The sequence below is a fragment of the Channa argus genome, chromosome 23, assembly GCF_033026475.1.
Source record: "Channa argus isolate prfri chromosome 23, Channa argus male v1.0, whole genome shotgun sequence".
NCBI lineage: Eukaryota > Metazoa > Chordata > Actinopteri > Anabantiformes > Channidae > Channa > Channa argus.
The window spans coordinates 12,626,715-12,649,317 of record NC_090219.1 but is presented as its reverse complement, the minus strand read 5'-3'; the positions used below and the strand labels follow the sequence as shown (position 1 = coordinate 12,649,317).

The 22,603-nt window shown below is 40.9% G+C and overlaps 1 protein-coding gene across 1 annotated transcript; it reads left to right on the top strand.

The window, feature by feature from the left end:
• The first annotated feature begins 5 nt into the window (after nt 1-5).
• Nucleotides 6-21,866, top strand: LOC137108833 (uncharacterized). Its single transcript, XM_067493914.1, has 5 exons — nt 6-122; nt 5,876-6,257; nt 6,492-6,637; nt 13,678-13,875; nt 20,068-21,866. Exons 2-5 carry the CDS (start codon nt 5,885-5,887, stop codon nt 20,242-20,244), a joined length of 894 nt encoding a protein of 297 aa, XP_067350015.1. The 5' UTR covers nt 6-122; nt 5,876-5,884; the 3' UTR covers nt 20,245-21,866.
• Nucleotides 21,867-22,603: the final 737 nt, after the last annotated feature.

Sequence of the window (22,603 nt, the reverse complement as noted above, 5' to 3'; positions counted from 1 at the left end):
CGCTGCCCGCGGGCGAACTCACATCGGGGCGCGGAGGCGCGCGTTTCCCCGGGACAGTGGGAGGACGAGAGGAGGCAGGAGAAGAGGGTTTAACAGCGGAGGAGCATCCTGGAGCATCGCAGGTGGGTGCTGGGTTCAGTTTGTGGGTTTGCAAACTGTTTCCCGATCCGGCGGGTGCAGAACCGAGACAGGAGAGAGAGAGGGAGAGGTGGGTGAGAGAGGGAGACGCGCACTGTCAGCTCCACCTCCCACAGACAAGCCTCACACTTTCTCCTGCATCCAACGAGATTCTCTTCATTCCACTAGGCGCGGGGTGGGGGGTGGCGGCTAAACAATGAAGTTGATCTCTGCGTTCAGTTAGGTGGTGGTTTAGTTGTACTGGAGTATTTTCCTGTTGTTGGTTGGAATCTGATGAACTATAAGCACTGATGTGTCACTGTGGATGAAGCAGCTGTCAGGACAGGAAGTGGCTGCAATCACCTTTACCTGCTGCTGCTGAGCCACCTGTGCCTGCAGAGGGCCACACTGAGCTCCTCTCTGGATACGTGTGCATAATTCTCACGTTCTTACACGTTTGCTTGTCTGTTTCTGTTATATTTCCACGGTAGATGTACGTGTTTACTGACGGAGCAGAAAGTACAGAAATCACTGCACTAAATAGACGAATAAAGGGGAGGAGAACAAAACCTCGTCTCCTCGCTGTTCCTGCAGCTGCTCCAGCTTTTTTCTTCGATGTTTTCTTTCGCACTTGGGTCCTGTCTGCCGACTTTATGATGTTACCCATCAGTTTGTCTACATGCAGCTCTGCACAACACCTAGTTTAGATTTGGGGGATGTACACATCGTGGCATCTGGGACCTAGGTTTACCCAGAACACCTTTTCTCTGCGTCCACATAGACGTTTACATGTAGGGACAGAAAAGCTGAAAGACGCGTAATACTCAAGGTGAGCACACATAGACGTAATCCACATGTGTAGGTTACAAAACATGGTGGCAGCTCTGGACAGGAAGAAGAAGAAGAAGAAAACTTCCTATGTGTGATTTTTAACAAAATTACAAACTAAAGCAGCTTTACAAGAAGGAATTCAAAGTAAATGTTTCAAGACTTTCGATGTTTAAAATAAGCTGCTGCTTTACTCGGCTGCTACCTGTACAGCGTGTCATGTGGCACCATGGAGAGTCTGCACAGAACCACCCCGGACCCCAGGGTCCAACCCCATTAACTAGGGGGAAGGTGATGGCATTTTCCTTCCAGACACAGAAACATTCTGAACTGGCCTTAACAAAGTGTTCATACTTGCAACAACCTGTACTTCTAGACTTGTTGAGAGCTGAGTAGCTAAAACAGCCAAATGTTTACAGCACATGCCCATAGCGGCAGGGTCCTGGGTCCTGTCAAAGACAAAACTGCCCAAAGTAGTTGGTGGTATTCTCAGCCTGACACCCTGATTCTGCAGTGCTGCTAGCCAGTGATGCTCCCAGAGTCGTGGATGGTCCAGGTGATTTGCAGCGAGGGAACAGTATGACCATCAGCTGCTGCTCTACCTGGACTCTTAGGTGAGGTCAGTGAGTGTTTAAGCTCAGCACCACGGCCTAATCTGATTTGTGATCCTATAAATAGCAGAGCAACAACTGAGAGGAGACTTTCCTCTCATCAGGAGCAGAGTGAAAGTGGCCTATCTCCTCATCAGCTGAAACACATATTTACTGTGGTGTTTATGAGCTGGCTCTCGTTGGACAATAGACGCTCTGGCAGGTTTTCAGGAGCAGGATCTGCAGCAGATATTGTCCAGATTTCCAGGTAAGAGCAGAGTCATTTGGTCTTCAGATGGCAGGGTGAGCTGACTGCTGCTGGCAGGAGCTTTGTTAATTAATTGTTGAACAGCTGAAACTTTGGTTGTTTTACTTAATGATGACTGTTCAATTGATTGCTTGATCAGTTGTTTCACTAACCACGCTCAACGGTTTGGAACTACAGTTCCCATAATGGTTTGAGGCTTGTAAACAATGATTTGCAGTGTAACGTGGATAACTGTATTACTGTGAGACTGAAAAAAAAAAAGACAAGACTCCCATTGTCTACAGCAGGGGTCTCCAACCTTTTTTCTCCCGAGAGCTACTTTTACCAAATGAAAATGGCTCAGAGCTACTGAGAATAAATGGGATAAATAATAAATAATAATAATATATAATATTTATTCTCACAGCTTATTTCAGCCCAAACAATCTGATGAGCTGTTTTCCTGAACCTTAAAGAAATGTTGATGTCCACAAGTCACATTTTGCATAAAAACATCAAAAAAAAGTTTTTGATGTATTTTTGTATTTAGTGTGTCTGCGCGCAATTCTTTTTTTTATTGTAGTCTAAGCAGCAGATTGAGAAGAAAGAGAACGATACACACTTTCATGTCAGTCTCCAAAATGCTCAAATAACGTTAGAAAAAGTTGCTTAATCAATCTATATCTAATCAAATGTATATAGGATTAATTAACCCTTTGGCGAGCTACTTGTTGTAGACCGCTGCTCTGAACAGTGATAATCCACAGATCTCCAAAGTATCTATCAAATTTAGAATTTTAGTTTGAAAAACTGAAACAGTTCATGATCACGTTGAATAAGTTTGCTTTAAATATAGAGTAACACACTAATTTTAACAGTAATTAACACCGATGGAGCACCGTCATTACAACTTTTTCATGTAGTTTCAATTAAAATTAAAAGAATAAAACCATTCTGTAGTATTTGAAACTTAAAATACATAAGTGTTTTCATTTTCTGTTACTTCTTACTTTGATTTTACTTCATTTCAGAAACAAATATTATTCTTGTACTCCAACACACATATCTGGTAACAGTTTTCAGGATCGTATTTGAAAAACTAAATAAATTTTAATCCCCGGGCTTTTATTATGAAATTCAGCATCTGACCAGCAGCGTGTAACATACGTCACATTATTAGGTTATACACTATTAGCAGCTGCAACATAAAAGTGATAAACACATTAATGATCAATGTTTATAATCCACTAATATCATACTTACTGATGTGAAATGAGTAATTTTACTTTTCAGACTTTTTCATAGTTTTTGAACAAACTGTACTTAATTAACAACAGGATCTTAGTTTTTGGTGAGTTTTGACACAGGGAAGTGCTGAACCTGCAGCAGTGAGCAGGTTCCTCTGAAGATCAAACTTCAGCTTCAAGTCTAAATTTTCAACTTGCTTTCTATGGCTTAATAGGGCGTAAATGTACATTAATGCTTTATAACTTCATTATATTAAAATATTTCTCTGATTCTAGTTGAAAAAAATCCTCCAGATGACCTCGCCAGGAAGGGTTTTTCAGTAATAAAGTTCAGATGATGTCATCTGGGGGAGCTCTGGAAAACCAGGTTGACCATAAACTCCATAGTGTGAGCAACAAAATTACATAATGGGAACAGAAGGCTCCTTCAAGTAATGTCATCAAGTAATGTCATCTTTTTCTGCTAGAAGTAGAGACATAGTTTAATGTGGGAAAGTCAGACAGAAGTTTAATGACACTTATGTACATGTACTGCCCAAACTAGAACCAGAGGAAGCACATTTGATATCAGTGAAGGTGTCCTTTAAAGTCTAGACCGAAACAAACATACGTTTTCAGATGGTCAGGAGCTTCTGGTGTCAGTGTCAGTGAGGAGCTGAATCATTGTGATAGCTGAGTAAGAACTGACAGATACTGGTTTGAAAACTGGTTGTTTGCTGGTTTCAGAGCTAAGAAAACTGTACACAGTGAGTCTTTTAAAAACCACTGCAGCTGACAGTTTGTTCTGGAAAACCATCGGAGCAGGTCAGTGCAGACCCAGCTCTGCGTCCACGAGAAGTAAATAAACTACGATGCTGAACAAATATTGGTTAATCAAACTAGAGTAATGTGAAAGCCTCTCCTTAAGGAGCCTCTTTAGGCTCATCATGAGCCTCACTGCACTGACGGGGTGAAATGGAGCGAGCCACTAGATCTGAGGCTGCTCCTCCACAGATGGGTCGAGCAGATTAGCGATGGCATTTTCACGCTTTTTTAAGCATCTTTCATTAAAACGCTTCATGGTGGCGGAGGTGAACGCACCTCCTCGTCTCCTCTGCTGGTAATGATCCTCCAGAAATGGATATTAAACACACTGTGAGCCTCCTGCAGGATGGAGCAATGGCTCGGAAAGGCTCAGATGACTCCTTCATTGCCCCGCAAGGACTGCACATCAAATGACACGGGAGTGCAGTAGTTTTATCGTATCAAAAAGTTATGTTATTAACCATTTGCATTTACAAAGTTGAATATTCAGGGAGATCTGCACTGCAGTTCTCTTCGTATTCTCCATGGTACCGACTCTTATGTGAAGATGTTCACATAAAAGGACTGCTCGTTTGTTTTCCTCGTAAATTAGCTTAGCCCGCAGGCTAAATGTGCAGAGGTTACTTAAAGACAGTGTGTTTAATTAATCGGAGAGCTCTCTTTTTAATAGTCATCATCCAAGTATGAAATGCAGTCTTTGTTTTCTGTGCTCAAACATAATTACCACCCATGGGATTTCTGTTGGAAACTGTTGGAAGTGTTGCTGTGGAGTGAAGACACGGTACATGTTAATACTGAACAGAGGAACGTTTAGAATGATGATTAGATTTTAAAATGCTGCACTTTGGGTAAAAAGATGAGATGCAGATGACAGCATAAAATAGAAAAGCAAAAACAAGTAAGGTTTATAGACGCTCATCATGATGCAGAAGGATTAACACACATCTGTAATGAGTGGACACCCCAATAATTTGTTAGACGGGTTGATTTATTTGGGGTTTTCTGACAACTTAAAATGATCAAATCTACACATAGAGCAGAGCCAACATTTGGTTAAATGTCTCTTATCAAGTTTCACTTTTCACAGACTCAATAAGGTTCTGGCAGAACTCTGGTTGGATATTTGATCACCTCTCTCTGTAGAATTGGTGCAGCTCAGTGACATTTGGTGGTTCTGTGGCACAGACTTGACTTTCAATCACAATGCATGTGGTTTCCGCAGAGTTGGGTTCACAACTTTGGGTTCATATCTCTGATGTCCAAAACTGAACGCAGTTTGACAATTTTTTATCTTTTAGAAGCCTTTAAGTCTGTGCTGATGTAAAACTCACCTCACTGTACAGTGATGTTGATAATCCAGCAGCATCTGGGTTCTTCCTGACCATCTAAATTAATCTCCTTTGAGCTGAGTGGGACAATTATTTTCTTCTTCCAGATCTTGCAAAGTGGCTCCACCTGCCACTAGATTGTATTTCTTTGCTGTAGTTTGAACCTGTGATCTTGGAATCTGCAGTTGTTTAGAAACTGCTCCATCAGACATTCCTGACTTGGCAAATCTGCCATCCTCTTTCTCAGATCTGCTCTTTGGACTTTTCCATTGTCCCATGTGTTGGTCAGTGTAATCAGAAGCAAATCTGTGTTAATGTCAGAAAACCCCCAATAAATAAAACCATCAATCCATCATCTTAACAACTTATCCTGTGTAGGGTCACGAGGGAGCTGGAGCCTTTCCTAGCTGGACAGGTGTCCAGTCTGTCTCAGGGGCAACACGCAGTGACATACACAGACAAACATTCACACTCCTATTCACACCTACGGGCAATTAAGAGTAACCAGTTAACTTAACATGCATATCTTTGAACCATGGGAGGAAACCAGAGGAATAACACGAATGAACCCAGGTTGGAATATGTCCCCAGTAAAAAACAGGTTGAGGACCACTGGTAGTAACACTTGTTATCGTATTACTTTAATGAGTGAACAGAGACCCAGGTTGAAGTAAATCAGCTTTATCACTGAATTTGTGACTGTGTTTGTCTTAGAGCTCAGTGATGGAGGGAGATTTTCAGGAGGGTCATGAGCTGCAGGGCTCCAACACTGAACTGACAGACGGCGTCATGGACCCACCGCAGGACCAACTGGACAGAATAGCCCAGGATAAATGCAACCAGAATACTAATAGTCTCAAACAAGACCATATTAAGGATCAGGTTCAAGACAAAGAAAATAATGTTGAAAATGCAGCCAAAGAGCAGAAGCAGTGGGAGCCAGACCTGCCTCAGCACCAGTTTGAGATTCATTTACCAGACCTGAGTCCAGCAGAAGTTGATCCATCTACAGTCCACCATCACCAGTTGGGATCAGATGTGGATCTGCTACAAGATGAGAAGAACTCAGGGCTGAGTCCGTCACATCTGGACCGAGGTGAGAAGAAAAAGGTTTTACATGAAGACAGATGTTCAGATCATGTCTGACCAGTGTTGGTTTGATGTGTTTACTGCAGTTTAAAAACTCTCAGACATTCAGGTATTAAAGTTATTAAGTTAGACTCTGTGTTTGGAAGAGACCAAACTGGAGACAGTTTACAGAGTTTACCAGTTGATTTTTTGGTGGAAAGTCTGATTTTAAACCTGTGTTTACATCACATCTTGTCTCCAGATCAGATCCAAGCTGAGCATCAGGACCACGCTGGCTCCCACCAGGACCAGGAGGACCAGGAGCTGATGTCAGCTGCAGCCAATAAGGATAAAGCTGGGGAGTCAGGCGGCAGCGTCCCGGCACTGCTGATCAGTCAGGCGGAGGAGGTGAGTGTAGAGACAGAAGGGCCTGATGGGAAATAACAGGCACACCAGCCCCTCATCCATATTCATGGGCTTCATGTCCTCGTCTTCCTCAGTCCTTTGTTTCCTCTCAGGTAGCTCTTTCTCTTCCACTTTTGCTGCCTTTGTTCTTTGTTTAAACTGCGTCTCTGATCAGGTTCAAAGCCCTGTCAGCTTTTCTTCTTCACTCTCACTTTGCTTTCTTTTATTTTCAGGATTGTTCTCGGAGTTTGTGGCTTTCGAGTTGTAATTATACATCCTGGTCTAGTTTTCACACGTCACTTCATGGATTTAAGATGTTTTCAGTAATGTATTTTTCATTGTGAGCTGTTTTACATTTTTTTATTTCCACAACTGTGTGTTTAAATGACAAGAGAAGAAATGATCCACTAGCTTTTATCTTTGACGTCTTGGTTTTTGAAATTCAGGACAGTGTTCCTGCTTTCGCTGAACATTCACTCAGTATTTAGTCTCTCACGATGTTTGAGCTGAAATGATCCGTGTTAGTAACCGACTGATTCATAGAAAATGAAGTGTGTGGTATTAGTAAATAACCAAGAAAGTTTTCATATGATTTACATTAAAACGTTTTTAAGTGTAAAGACATTAAAATTGTCAGGTCAGTGCAGTGGAATAAAAACAACAATAACTGCACTTAGTAACATGCCACCGCTGCACAAGAGCAGGGACGTGTCTTCCCTGAGTTTGTTGTTCATATTTGAAAGGTTTGTCTGTGAGGGGGGTCTGCCTTCAAGACAAAAACTCTGCATAAGCAAATGAGAAAAGACAAAACTAGCACAGATGATTCATAAATGTGTCCTCAGACAAGGCACTAACTATACATTAAAAGAAGAAAGACAATAGAGAAGAAATGCACTCATGTGAGAGACCTCCAAACATTAGGGGTGGTGGATAAATTGTCTCCCTGTGAACTCCGACAAACCTTTAAGCCTAGTGTTCGTCATCAGAGCTAAATGACTGGTCCACTGTGGAAACACAGGGCAGCACCCAGATGTTAGCAGTAGGAGTTGCGATGTTTTTAGTGAAGAGACACAATACAGGAAGAGTTAAATACGATATGGAAATACTGTCGTGTACAAACATGACGCATGGAGCAGCATCAAACTAAGCTCATTGTGTGGTTAATATATTTTTTACAGGACAGTCAACACAGAAATACTGACATTTACTGATGATCTCCCATTCAGAGTCTGCCTCTATAAACACTTCACCCTGCTTCTCCCTACCCCTCCCTGCTGAGGACAGTCGGGACCCCCCCATACTACACATGGCCTTAGTTTCATAGGAACGTCGCTTTTGGGAGACGGGAGAGGGGGTTCTGTTTAGTAGCCTGACTGATATCAAAGTGGTGGATGAAATAAAAAATAGATTGTGGGACGGCTGTGCAGCTCATATTCAGCCTGTACATTTAAACCTGCCACTGAAGGACTGAACGTGAGCTCTCACAGCTCGTCTCTGATAGATTTCCAATTCCTGCCCTCGTGTGTACATGCTCACTGATCCAAACCGCTTCCAAATAAGTTTCCTCAGAACCTCCGTGGCACGCGGCAGAGGAGCACTTAAACCAAATTGACTTTACTGATGTGAATTATGGAGATACTGATATCATGCATAACGTTATTTACCCCTCAGAAGAATTCAAATAAGTAAGTCCCTCAGACGGTGATACGGGGGAACTAATATGAATGCAAATAGGATTAGGCTCCTGCATTAGTGTCTGATAAACAATTTACAGGCCTGAGTGTGCACCAGGGGATTCGCTCTGCGCTGCATGGGAAATAGGGAGATGCCAATCCACGTGAGGGGGAGGGGAGGCAGAAGTACGCTCACCACCTTATCGGGTTTAACCCCTCCATCACTGTTGCCGCTGTAGTGTCACATCACGTCGGCCACAGCAAAATCCTCTAAATCCAGCAGATTATTGCAGAGGTCATCCCACACTAAAACAACACAAAACAAATGGAGACACGCATGAGACAGCAGCTTAAATTGGTGCACAACAAATCCTCATGAAGGATGCAGTCACTCTGTGGGCCAAAACAATTATCGCTTCATGTGTGTGCAGTACGATTTCTGTCATTCAGACTTGAAGCTGAAGCAGGTCCAGCTGTGATCCACACTGATTAATGTTGCAGCAGCAGAATTCTCTGATAGTGTTTACGCCAGAAACTGCAGAACCGTCTTTCCCCGTCTCTACCTGTACATGACGAACTGGCAGTTTGAGCAGTATGAAGGAATTATGAGAGAGGTCCACCTAAAGAGCGATGGCCCGCTCACTATGAGTCACATGCACGAGTTCATGGTTTTCATTTTCTAAATTTCTCTTTTCTCTCTGAATGGCTCTTCTCTTCTCCCCGTCAGTCTGCAGCTTTGATTATTTAGTTTCTCTGCTGCTGTCCTTCCACCAAACATCTGAAAACACACTGTGCACAACTGGGTGACCTGTTTCTTCTTTCCAGAACATGTGGTGGAGATGTTTTCATGGTGAAATTGCTCCACCTCTGGTTTTGGGTTGAAGACGTCCAGTTCAACAGCCTCTATAAATTTATCCATTGCAAAAACTTTTTTACAAAAAACTGCATCATAATCTTCAAAATCTTCAATCCTCTGGATTCTACAGACATACCTAATCAAGTGGTCAGTCAGTGTGTGTGGCACAGGCTAAATAATCTGACAGTTTGTGTGTTTGTGTGCCTCATACTGTGGTTCAGCAGGGTTCACCTGTAAACAAGTCCCAGCAGCAGGAGGACATGTAGGAAGAGAAGTACGGTGGGAAATCTTCACTGTTTTCTTCTTCACTGCTGACAGATGTTAGGACTGAGTGGCCTTCACCCTTTCTGCTCTCTGTTTATGATATATAGGTGCAGAGCTCTGTGATGATACACACTGTGACACCAATTAAAGCCTGATGTGTTACACTGAGCTTCCATCCACCGCCTTTACATTCAGTAGCCTGCTCATTAAACCCTGATCCTGATCACTCCACCGCTCCCTCCAGCCCCAGCTGCTCTTTGTGTTTCTGTGTTTCTTCACTTCTTCCCAGGAACATACACAAACACCTTCAAGTTAAAAAACGTTGTTTCAACCCGTCACAACACAGAGACGTGTTAGTGTGCAACTTCCAACTTCTCCACTACACTGAACTTAAACTGCACCAGGAAACTGATTCCATAAGAGACGCAGTTTACCAGCTCAGTAGTGGAAAGAAATATAAATACTTTGTTACTGTACTTAAGTACACTTCTCACGTAGTTGTACTTCAGGTGATTTAATTAGGGCTTCTTTGACTTTTACTCCACTTCCTCTAATAGCAAATATCCTCTACATTTCTAATCAAAGATGTGCTACATGTTACAATCACATTACTTTAAAGATTTCATAATTAACTAATTTTCTGTTTTTCTTTATGACAACAACTCACTGGTGAGGCATGAATCTCTTCTTTAAACCAGGCTCAAACATAGTGTCAGTTCCTCCATCCACTGTCTTATTTAAAGACTTATTTGCTATATTAACAGTGGTCAAAATGAGCCTGTATGCAGTAACTGAATAGTCAAGTACCTTTACTATTAATATTTACTTTACTTATAAGTAAAATATATATTGCGTACTTACTTTTACTTAAGTAGAAATGTCAGTGGGTACTTTGACTAAAGTACATTTTCGTTTGTGTATTTGTACTTAAGTACAGTTTTAGAGTACGTCATCCACCACTGGTTATGACCACAAACCTTCCCTTGTGATTTGCATTTCCACAACTGGCTCTGTGAAGTAAAACAGATCAGCCTGCTGACGAATCAAAGCACGCAGTCTTTACATCATTATAAACACTTCATTATCTGTATCTGGAACCTTTGCTCATTCATGCACATACTAAGAGCAGGTAACTCTGCATAGCTAAGATGTTGTCGAAGGTTCAGTAAATTACTCTAGATACAATTGTAATCTATTCACTGAAATACGTCAGGTTATTGACTTTCTTTTGTCTCAGCCTGACTGCTCAGGATTTTCCAGCACTATGTACAGTTCCTATAAGAATTCATAAAAGAACATATTGATATTTCTGCCACCTGTGACTTATCATACAGAACATTGGTGAATTTGTCAGTTCAGCTGGTTCTTAAACAAGTCATCTGTTTGTATCTGCAGCTGCTGAAACTCTTCAGTCCTCATGGCTTCAAAAATGTTTTTGCCATCATGAATGCACAGAATATAATCTGTGTTGAAAATGAGACTAAACATACAACCTCAATTCCAAAAAAGTTGGGACAATGTGTAAAACGTAAATATAAACAGATTGTAATGATTTGCAAATCTCATCAACCCATATAATATTCACAATAGAACATAAACATTTTACCAATTTTACCAAATTGAATTTGATGGGAGCAACATCTAAAAAAAAACTGGAACAGGGTGATGTTTAGCATTGTGTAGCATCCCCTCTTCTTTTAACAACTGATTCTAAAAGTCGGGGAAGTGGGGAGACCACATTCTAGACTTTTAGGACAGGAATTTTGTCCCATTCTTGTCTGAAGCAGGATTCCAGCTGCTCAACAGTCCTGAGCCTTTGTTGACAGATGTTTTGTTCTATGGTGTGCCAAAAGTTTTCCATTGGTAAAAGGTCTAGACTGCAGGCAGCCCGGTTCAGCACCCAGACTCTTCTCCTGTGAAGCCTTGCTGTTGTGATGGATTTGATAGTATTGTCTTGCTGAAAGAGATGTTGTCTTGATGGGAGCATGTGTTGCTTTAAAACCTGTATTCAAGATTTAACATTCAAACTATTGATCCTGAAGGGAAGTTGTGTTTCCTTGTAACAGGTGCTATCATGAAAAGTAGAAAAGAAAAGAAAAAACTTACACCAAACCAAGACAATAAGCAAGTACAAGTATAAACTACTGGTCAATAAGTAAGAAAAAACCCAGCTAGAGGAGTAAACATAAATGAAATAAAAATCATAAATGAAATAAAAACAATATTATTTGTCCACTTTGACCATTCAATCCCCCTCCTTTTTACAGAAGGATGATGAGTTGAACAGTTGGCCACTGAGAGAAAGGATCTCCTGTGTTGTTCTGAGCAGCACTTGACTGTGACCAGTCTGTCTGAACGTGCTCAATTGATGTTGCATTAACTGACCAGTCCAGGTTATTTTCCAGGTGGACACCCAGGTATTTGTACTCCAAAACTACTGCCATCCCCTCTCCCCGTATGGAGAGGCATCAGAGATGCAGGCTTTTGAACTGTCTGCTGATAACAAGCTGGATGGTAAATGGTAAATTGTCTGCACTTATATAGCGCTTTTCTACCTATTGGCACTCAAAGCGCTTTACACTGCTTCTTATTCACCCATTCACACTCACACTCACACAGATGGGGGAGCTGCTATGCAGCTGACCAACACTCACCAGGAGCAACTAAGTTGGGGTTCAGTGTCTTGCTAAAGGACACTTCAACATGTGACCAGAGGAGCTGGGGATTGAACCAAGAACTCTGAGATTGGTGGACAACCACTCTACCTTCCTGCACCACAGTTGCCCCACAATGTGTTGGCATGGACCCAGGATAGTCCATTTCCTCTTTAGTCTGCAGGACACGGTGTCCATTGTTTATAAAAACAATTTCAAATTTGACCATCTGACCTGATCATCTGACCACAGAAAGGTTTTCTATTTTGCCTAAGAGCATTTTAATAAGCCTCTGCTCAGAGAACACTGCTGTGCTTCTGGATCGTGTTGACATATGGCTTCTTCTTTGCATGATACAGCTTTAACTGAAATTTGTTGATTGCACAGTGAAGTGGTCCTGAAGCCATGCAGTGATGTAGTATAGAATTAGCCCTGTGCAGTGCTGCCTGATGGCTTAAAGATCCAGCACATCCAGTTTTGACCTTGTGCACAGAGATTCCTCCTGATTCTCTGAATGTTTTGATGATATTATTTACTGTACATGGTGGGATCTTCAAAGTCTTTGCAATTTTACATTGAGGAAAAGTTTTCAAAAATTGTCCCAGAATTTTTACACAGTTTGTCACCGATTGGTGAACCTCTCCCCTTCTTTACATTTGAGAGGCTCTGTCTGTCTGAAATGTTCCTTTTATACCCAGTCATGTTACTGACCTGTTGCCAATTAACCAAATTAGTTGTCAAATGCTCCTGTATTTGTTTTTGATTTGCAGCAATTACTTTTCCAGCCTTTTGTTGCCCCTGTTCCAACTTTTCTTACATGCGATGCTGCCATTAAATTCAAGATGAGCTAATATTCTCAATGAAATGTTAAAATGTCTCAGTTCCAACATGTTCTATTGTGGATGAGATTTGCAAATCATTACATTCTGTTTTTATTTACATTTTACACATCATCCCAACTTTTTTAGAATTAGGGTTATATTCTGTGGCGAGTGCAGACATAATTAGCTCCTCTGGGACTCCAGTTAAAGGACAATCACAGCTCTGAGATGTTAAACTGCTGCAGCTGATGTCTGCTGCCAACTGGGGCCTAATTGTGCTCAACAGGCGCAGGCAGCGCGTTGAAGACGGCGAGCGGCGCTTTCAGGCATGCAGGCGGACGTTTAGCTGAGCAGTGAACACTCTCATATGGTAATGCAGCTCGGAGCTGTTCGGGGGCCACTAACTGAAGACTGGAGCTGTTGGGGGGGCGGGGTCAGACTGGAGGAGGTCAGGTTCAGCTCAGGGTGGTGGGAGCACTGAGGTGTGACTGTGAAGAGAAACCTGTTCATTTGTTAAGATTTCTCTCTTTTCTGCTGGTAACAGGGAACTGCACTTATAAAGTTGTTTCAGCTCAGAGTTCACTCTGATTCCTGCAGTAACTGCAGAGTTAATCAGTCTGTTTGATAGCCCTCATACCTATTGACATAAAATGGAACATTTTAGGTTTGAATACAATCGAATCAGCAGTGTTAGCTGTGGAGGTCATTTCACAGTTTCTGATGTGATGAAACAAAGAAATAGGATCAATAATGAAATGTTTCTGTGTTTTGTCAGACATCAGCCTTGACTGCATTGCTCCAGTCAGCAGCGAGTACAGCAGAACCTTCAGACTCTCAGAGACCCTCAGACCTGGTCTTCACAGATCCCGGTGTGAGCTCCAGCCCTGACGGAGGAGACATGGGCTCTTCCGACCTCCTGTCTCTGAGGAGCGACTCCTTATCTCTGGCCAGTGAACCCACCGTCTCCAGGAGGGTGAGTCAAACATCTGTTCTACATGTCTTTGTCTTGTGCATGCACACGTTGCACACTGCCACTCGTGACCTCACTCATTCAATCTGTGCACAAGCTTCACCTGCTCAGGTCACAGCCCATCAGCCACAACATTAGAGCCACTAATCACAGCTGTCATGTGATCCTCAGGACCATGTCCACACTGACCTTTCAGACTAAACAGACACACAAATGTAGACATGTCTTTAACTTTCTGCTCGTCTGTGAAAAAATATATAACTTAACAAGAAAAAAGGAAAACTTGACCCTCATCTTGTTAAGATGAAACCGGCGAACCGAACAACAGTGATGCTCCCCTTTGCACAGTCGTCCCGTCTCATCACCAGCCTACAGTCGCTCACTTGTGAAGGGGTCATTTAGGTGAATATGGAGCCCATCGAATGAGCGCGGAGGCTGTGGCGTAATCATAATTCCCTTGACCTCCAGTGACCCCCGTGGGCTCTAACAACGAGGGCCATGCTACAGAACCGGCGGCTCCTTTCACAGTGACGCCCGCTCCAAAATGGCTTTTTCATTTTTCAAACAATCACACAGCAGAGCAGTGCATGATAGGGCAGATTACATAAGGTAGGGGTTCCTGGGGTGAGATGAGTGGTTTTTCTCAGACCGAGCGCACAAACCGGCAAACTCGTTATCTGTCTGCACTCTCATTAAATTCCCCACTGACTCAAAGCCTGATGTGAATGCATCCATTGGTAAAAAAAAACAATTGTTTGAAAATCTCAATTAATATGTAAATGTGTGTGAGATCCTTCATTACTTACATTCTGAGGAGGCCTCAATGTGCCAGACGTCTTCTGGGACCATTTTCTTCCTGGTATTTGTAGGTCATAGTTCTGTGCCATTCAAGGTGTTTCACAGGGTTGAATTGATGAGTGTCACATGAAGGCTTAAATAAATTACAGCCAAACATGGTACATTGTTGTCTGCAGCAAAAAGTCCGTGATTATTTGGTCACTGAACAACAACGGCTTTATACAACGGCTTCTAAGTGTCATCATCCCCAACAACACTGATCCTCAGGTTCAGGAGTCTGACCATATAGCTGTTGTGCTGTAAACACTCATGTGTCCTGATGTGTTCCTGTTGCAGGAAAATATGTTTTCAACCTTCTGGTAGTTTTGGTGACAGAACATGTGACTCCCCCACTGGTTCATGGCCTTGTGACAGCAGAGAACTTGTCCATATACAGGTGTCTCTGCTGTCTATTTGTGATTCAATGGTCCATCTAGTCCAAACAGGATCAAATATATCTGTTCCCAGACCCCTTTTCATTCAGAGCTGTCTCCAGATTTATAGAGTAGGTTAATTATGTGTCCCGCTGAGCTCCTGCTGCAGACAAATGTGGAAACTGGCTCAAAGTGCAGATTTTATGAAGTTCAGGGACAGTTAAATGTCCAGATAAATCCAAAGGACAAAATTACTTGAAAGAGACATAATACCTATATGTAAAGATACTTTATTGATTCCTGTGGGAAAACCATTGTTGGACAGTGATACTAAAGGAGGTTTAGTGTCCTGTCCAAACTTTGAAGTGGGGTCGAAGGAACCAGGAACTGAACTACCAACCTTTTTTAGTTTTTTTTAGGTGATTGCTGCACCAACTGAGTCATTCCTCTAACCTTCTGCTGACATTTTGATTTGAGAATGTGCTCAAACAATCAAACCGTGGAATTCAAAAAGAGAGTAATCTGGATAAACGGGAAAAACTGTCTGATATAAAAACCTTATTAAAATAAGTGGAAGTGAATGCGTCCAGCTTCATCACATCCACACTGGAGTGGGATTAAGGAGTCTGGAGTCCTTTTAAGTAATAAAGCTTAGTCGTGCGTCACTGAAGCAGACTTCATCAGAGTCTTTAATACGTTTCCACCCGTCTCACTGGACTGTTTAGGAGCATTCAATTTTCAGACGCTCAGTGGGTCACGACTGCAGTGCTGAGCTTTGATTTGAGATGTGTAATTAATAGGGAAGTCCTGCACTCATAATACGAGTGCTTCAACGTAATGATTTAATTTATAGGTGTAAAACCTTCAGCTAACAGAGAAATTAAAGACACACAACTGGCACAATAAATACAACTTCATTATTATATGTTAGTGCGATTATTAACCATATATTATTAATGATTTGGGACGAGACGTAATATAAATGCCTCAGTTATACAAGTAAAATTTGTGATTTAAAATGTTTTCTACAGCAATCACATAGTTAAGAACCAAGACACGTTCCTGGATGTGGTTTTGATCTGGGTCCAAACGTTTCTGGAGACATGAACGTGATCCGATCTTGAGCCAAAAAAGCTGATTTTTGCTCCATGGCCAATGTTGATCGACAACACAGTTTGTTATGTACAAGTTATCTTTTCAAAGTGCATTCAGCCTCTGCTGCAGAGGTTTGTGGGTATAGTACCCAGGTGATCACCACAGTTATGAACACAAGTCAGTTTGATCCAGTTCCTGGAACATTCGCCGGTACATTCACCGTTGTTGTTCAGTAAATAAATAATCATTTAAGCGAAACTGAGAAGCTGTGTTTAAATAATAACGTATATACAAATGCGGCAGACAACAGGATTTGCTTTTTTCCCAATGAGCAGATTAGAAAACTCATGTGACTCACAGGTTTGTCTTCGTGAAAGGAAACAGAACCAACATTTAATCAGATCACAGACTGAATTCATAAATTATTTTAATAGTGCTGTACTCACAAAAACTGGAGGTTTTTCTGATTGGATGTTTTACTAGAGATGAAAAAATGTTCAGAATTAACTGGTGCCAGGAGGTTTGAATGTTAATCTGCTTCATACGGGTTTAAATATCAAAACCAATCAAACGTTTGAGTTTCTCCAGTTTTCTGTATGCGGCACACTGTTCAATCCATGAGGCAGGACACACTAATGTGACACACCTGCATCCTATCCAGTGGAACTAAAACCATGTGCATCATTATCTTCTTCAACAACTTGCTGTAGATCAAAATATAAGAAAATGATAAAATATTAATTTTATGTATGATGTGCTTACGGCAGCAGAAATAGGAAGTAACCCGCATAAACCACATGATCCACTATGACGACTTTGTGTTTACAGGATGAGCCGAAAGTAAAAAAATGATTTGCAAATTTGTCCTCTGTACAGACTTATGGGCAATTAGTAGGTAATTTGTGTAGGAGACATGGTTGTGGCGTCGTGGCAACAGTAGAATTGAACAGACTGAAGTAATGGAGCACCGAGCCCTGACGAACCCCATACAGCAGCTCTGAACTAGCAGACCTGTACCCACCAGCCAACAAAGTGTCCAATCTTTCAGTTTAATAAAGCTTAAACATTGCTGTGCTGCTGGAATGTGTCCTTCCTCTGAGGATCCATCTTTTCTTTTGGTGACCTCGAGTTTAATCTCCACAAGTGGCTTTTTTCTCATTAATGTATCTAATAACTTTGATGAATCCAGCTGACAGATAAGATGACTTATCACACTGATTGGAAGATCACGAGCTTATCCTTCGAGGCTCCTGATAAAACAAATCAGCTCTAGATTTTAAAGACAAACCATTACAAGGATTTTTCTGTCTGATCTTTTGGTTTGTTGTGTGAAAGCAGCAACAACAGTGACTTTAAAGGGAGAATTCACTACAAATGAAAATGTCAGCAGACAAAGTTCATTCAGTCTCTGCTCTTTTTATGCTGCATCTCCTCCTTCCTTTGACCGGCCTTTTGAACCACACACCAACCTCCCTCTCTGATCAAGCACTCTGCAGGATTTCACCGCTGACCAGTTTGACGGAGCAGCTTGTAAACGCCACCAATTAGGACGGGCAATTGGCACACAAAGGGCCACTCCTGAATGCTGATGAGGGGTGGGAGGCTGTCAGAGGATCTGAAGAGGGGAGCAGGGAGAGCCAGCCGGTCATGTTTTGACAGCATGAATAGACGCAGGAGTGGAAGTGGCTGGGAAAGGCTTTTGTTATGCTAACAGACAGACACTTTGCTCCAGGAGCCCATTCATGTCTCCTCAGCTTAGAAAGAGGAGGTTTCTCCTGAAACTTAGGAAGATTCACGATGACTCAAAGGAGAATCTGCTGGAGGTTTTTATCCCAATAAAACTGATTTACACAAAATGGGAATTAAAATGTCATTGAAAACCCAAAACATTCACATCTGAAAAGCTGAAACCAGCGAATTTTACAAAAAATGATCTTTGTTTTTGATATGGAACTGAAACAGATTACACTGAACTCTTAACTTTTATTGGAGATGCAGTGTTAGCAGGTACACGCCATTAAACTGCATTTAAACTAATATACAGACATAAACCTGTGGATTGGTGAAACCATCAGTAAACAGGCCCGAGGACCACGGCCTCTGATGTTACTGACTTGTTTGAAAGAGCTCAGTTAAAAGATGCTAAACAACCACAAAAAGATGCAGAGTAGTCCTCAAAATCCTACAAAAGAAATGAGCCACCATCACCCACCACCATCATCCTCAGTCATCCAGCTTTGGTTTTCTGGAAGCTGAAATGTGGTAACAGGAAACATGTAGCAAAGGATAGTTAAGCTGCTGTCCACACAACTGCTGAAAATGTCGTCTCTTAAACATCCATCGTTGCTGCTGAGAGCTACGATCTACACAATGTACACTGAGAGCAACAGAAGGAAAATGTGTGTGTCCTCACACCCATGGGTTGTTGTACAGATGTGCACATTGACAGCCGTGCTCACACACTCGTTCCTCCAGCTCTTTAATTTCACATCCAGCCCTGGACACTCATGCTAACTTACGAGTTGCTGTGGTAGATCCAAACGTGCAGAATTCCTGCTGTAGGAAGGAACCGTGGAAGGAGTCAATGGAGAACAGAAACGAAGAAATCGGCGAGACAATGAGCATGAGGAACATGAAAGAGATGAATTCTTATATCTGTGGAGAAAAGGGAGAATAAATGAAAAGATGGAACGGAGCTCATTAACACGTGGAGAGGAGACCTCTGCAATCTGCCACGCTGACAGTAGATGGTAAATACAGATGTCAGGTGGAGAGATGAAAGCTGCTTCTCTAGTGGGTTTTACTGAGCCTCTGAGAGCTGTAACAGTCTCTTAAAGAACTGAATGGATTCATTAGATTTGAGCCCTTTATCAGTCCTTCAGGGAGCTCCGCTCTCAGTCGGCACGATTCTTATATAATGACTGAAACAATTACACAACAAGAGGGACGTTCTCATCCCAAGGATAATTATTAATGCATGTCCAGGCCCTGCTGTAGACACTGCACCACTCACAAGACCAGGAGTCGGACAACAGATAATTATGACCAAAGACATCAGGGATTGGATGAAAATCAACAGGAAAATCTTAATATTTCTGAAAAAAAAAAGACAAATGGTGTAGCAAGAATGTCACATTTTACAGGAAAAAAATAAGGATGCAGATAATTATAAGAATAACGATGATAATAATGATAATACCAAAAGTGATATTATTATTATTATTATTATTATTATTATTATTATTATTATTATTATTATTATTATTATTATTATTATTATTATAATAATGAAAAGTCATTGTACCCAGAAATTAAAAAAAAAGTTTAAAATTTTTATAAAAGAAAATTTAACATATCAGGAATTAAACACACATTTTGACGATTACATAATGAGAAGAAATTCATTATCATTATGAGTAATTTTGTTTAGAAAAGGATATTACTAGTTTGTACTACAAAAATTTAAGCAATAACGTATGGTTGTAATACTTCAAGATGAAAGTGAAAAGTTGTGAAAAAGTAGCAAGTAGTAATGTTTCAATAAAAATGATATTTTGAGTAAAATGTTTTCATATTCTGTCAGATTTTGAGAAACAAATTTCCATGATAATTTTAGGACAATGCTTTGTTCATTTAAGAAAATATTTGTAATATTTTGAAGACGTAATACACTAAACTACACTGACCAGAAACTAATATACAGTATCTTTCAGAGAAATGCAGTAAAAGTACAACTAAAAAGTGGCAGAAGACTTTCCCTGCTGATAATAGTGTGTCTGATCAGCTACATTTGTAGAGTTGGTGCTGAGATAATGAAGTATTAATAAGTATCAGAAGAAGTGTTTAAATTAACAGTGAAGTAAATTAACAGTGGCTGTTGTTGTTGCAGAGTGAAGAGGACGACACCAGGAGTGTGACAGCTTCTTCTTTCATGGTGAGTTCAAGACTGTGTGTAGCTGTGGCCCTGCAGGGTGGACAGCATTCAGCATCCCCCCCACCACTGTGTTTCCATGACGATTTCCCATCATTGCTATCCTCCCACCCTCTCCCTGCCGATCAGCTGTGACGGCCTCCCACTGCTGTTTGACTGGAACCAGCAGGAAAACTACAGAGGAAAGCGTTTTTACTTTTTAAAACGCATATTGAAGAACATACTTATTACAAACACGATATCATTGAGTGTGTACAGGAAAGAGTAAAAAACAACTTTCAGAAATACTGTGAGCCAAGAATGATGAGTTTTGTCGAACAGTCCACAACTCAATTAAGTTTACGCTCACATAAGACAAAGACAATGAGAAATGTTCATGTCACATGTGATTATAAACGGTCTGTTATTATGAGAAAAAGAAAATGATGATTTACAACTATAAATTAGTCATTATTGCAAAAGAATAATGAAATAGTTTAAGACAAGTATATTAAATAAAGTATAGTTAATCTTATCATTGCAGCTCTCTCACTTTACATTTATATGATGAGTTTTAGAGAAAACTACAGTATGGAGGATGTTTTCATATGTTTTTTTCTCATTATGTTATTTAATGTTTTGTGAGCAGACATTATGTGCAGGTTTTACTTTAGAATATTTCCAGAAAATTAAAATAGTTTATTTTTATTATACTGTATGTTCACAACCATAATTCCCCAAAAGTTGGGACAATGTGTAAAACACATAAAAACAGGAAAAAAACAGAACGCAATGTTTGCAAATCTCATCAACATATTTTATTTACAATAGGACATAAACTACATATCAGATGTTGAAACTAAGACATTTTACCACTTCATGGAAAATATTATCTCATTTTGAATTTGATGGCAACAACACATCTCAAAAAAGCAAATCAAAAACAAATGGAGGAGCATTTGACAACTGATTAACTAATTAGGATACATGTGATCTTCGGGCCCTCAGGCAGCACTGCATTAAAAACAGACATGATTCTTTACTGGACATCACTGCATGGGCTCAGGACCACTGTCTGTGAACACAGTTCACTGTGTAGTCCACTAATGTTAAAGGTAAAGCTGCATCATGCAAAGAAGAAGTGAGTCTGGGTGCTGAACTCGCCTGCATGCAGTCCGGACCTTTCAATTATAGAAAACATTTGGTGCATTATAAAACAAAAAAATCCAGCAACAAAGGCTCAGGACTGTTGAGCAGCCAATGAGACAACATTCCTCTCCTAAAGTCCAGCTACTGGTCTCCTCACTTCACAGATATTTACAGACAGTTGTTAAAAGAAGAGGTGGGGATGCTGATATTTTCTATGAAATGGTAAAATGTCTCAGCTTCAACAACTAAAATGTTGTTTATGTTCTATTGTGAATAAAATATGTGTTGATGTGATTTACAAATTTACAAACAAACTTTTTTGAAATTGGGGTTGTGGTTTTAAATTAATAAGGAACAGAAAACGACAAGTCTTAAAATTTTGAGCTAAGATCATGGAAAGTTTTTAAGTTCGTATAAGGAAAATGTAATATTTTGTGAATAAATATTAAAGATTGAAATAGAATATTTTGTAATATTCTGAGGAAAACAGTAATATTTTGAGAGTAAAATCCTAATATTCTGTGAAAGCTTGACAAAAACGTAAGCTTTTATTTGAAGAAAACACTTATATTTTGCTAATAAAACAGACACTTTGAACAACTAATAAACTAATAAAATTCTTTGAAAAACTAATATTTTGTGATGTTGACAAGAACTGAATTACAGACAGTCTCAGGCCTCAGCTTTAAGGAGTGTTTTGGCTGTGAGGACACCTCTGTGTGTGTGTGTGTGTGTGTGTGTGTGTGTGTGTGTCTGTCTGTCTCGGCTGAAGGACGCACCCCCCCGTGCCTGGTCCAGGCTATGTAATTAACATGGAGCTATCAGGTGAACAGTGAGGATGGCCTGGCAGGCCTCTGATTAAAGGCCTGGGTGGTGCTTCACAGCCCCCTGCTGCCCAATAAACACCACTAATGGCATCAGGACCCCGACCTGAAGCATGGCAGCCCCTGCCATGGCTAGAGGACAACGAGGACACAGGCTTATGGTGGAAAATACCAACACAAGACTTTTCTTGCCAAAATGTAGGACAGATAGATTTAGGAATCCATTGCCTTCACCCTCACTGTTTGTCATGTTTCTAGTTTTTATTTGGACATATGAGTATGAGTGTGGTTTTGTGGTTGTATAAATTGCTTAGTGTTGGTTGAATGATAAATTGCCCCATAGGGATAATATTGTTGCCCTTGACCTTGAAGTGATGCTGGAGGAAGTTTCGCTGTGTGGGGATGAGCTCAGGACTCTGCAGACTGGTCAGACTGGTCGGCCTCCTCCAGCACAGGGAAAGTCCAGTTTCTGGACTTTACACAAACATATATGATGGAGCTTCAGTGGAGCATAAAAAAAGCTTTAGTGCTATATTTAAACC

Excerpts from the sequence above, each read along its gene's own strand:
- LOC137108833 (XM_067493914.1), top strand. The coding sequence starts at position 5,885 with ATGGAGGGAGATTTTCAGGAGGGTCATGAGCTGCAGGGCTCCAACACT. Across the intron at positions 6,638-13,677 it reads TGATCAGTCAGGCGGAGGAG|ACATCAGCCTTGACTGCATT; the intron begins GTGAGTGTAGAG and ends GTGTTTTGTCAG. Across the intron at positions 13,876-20,067 it reads AACCCACCGTCTCCAGGAGG|AGTGAAGAGGACGACACCAG; the intron begins GTGAGTCAAACA and ends TTGTTGTTGCAG.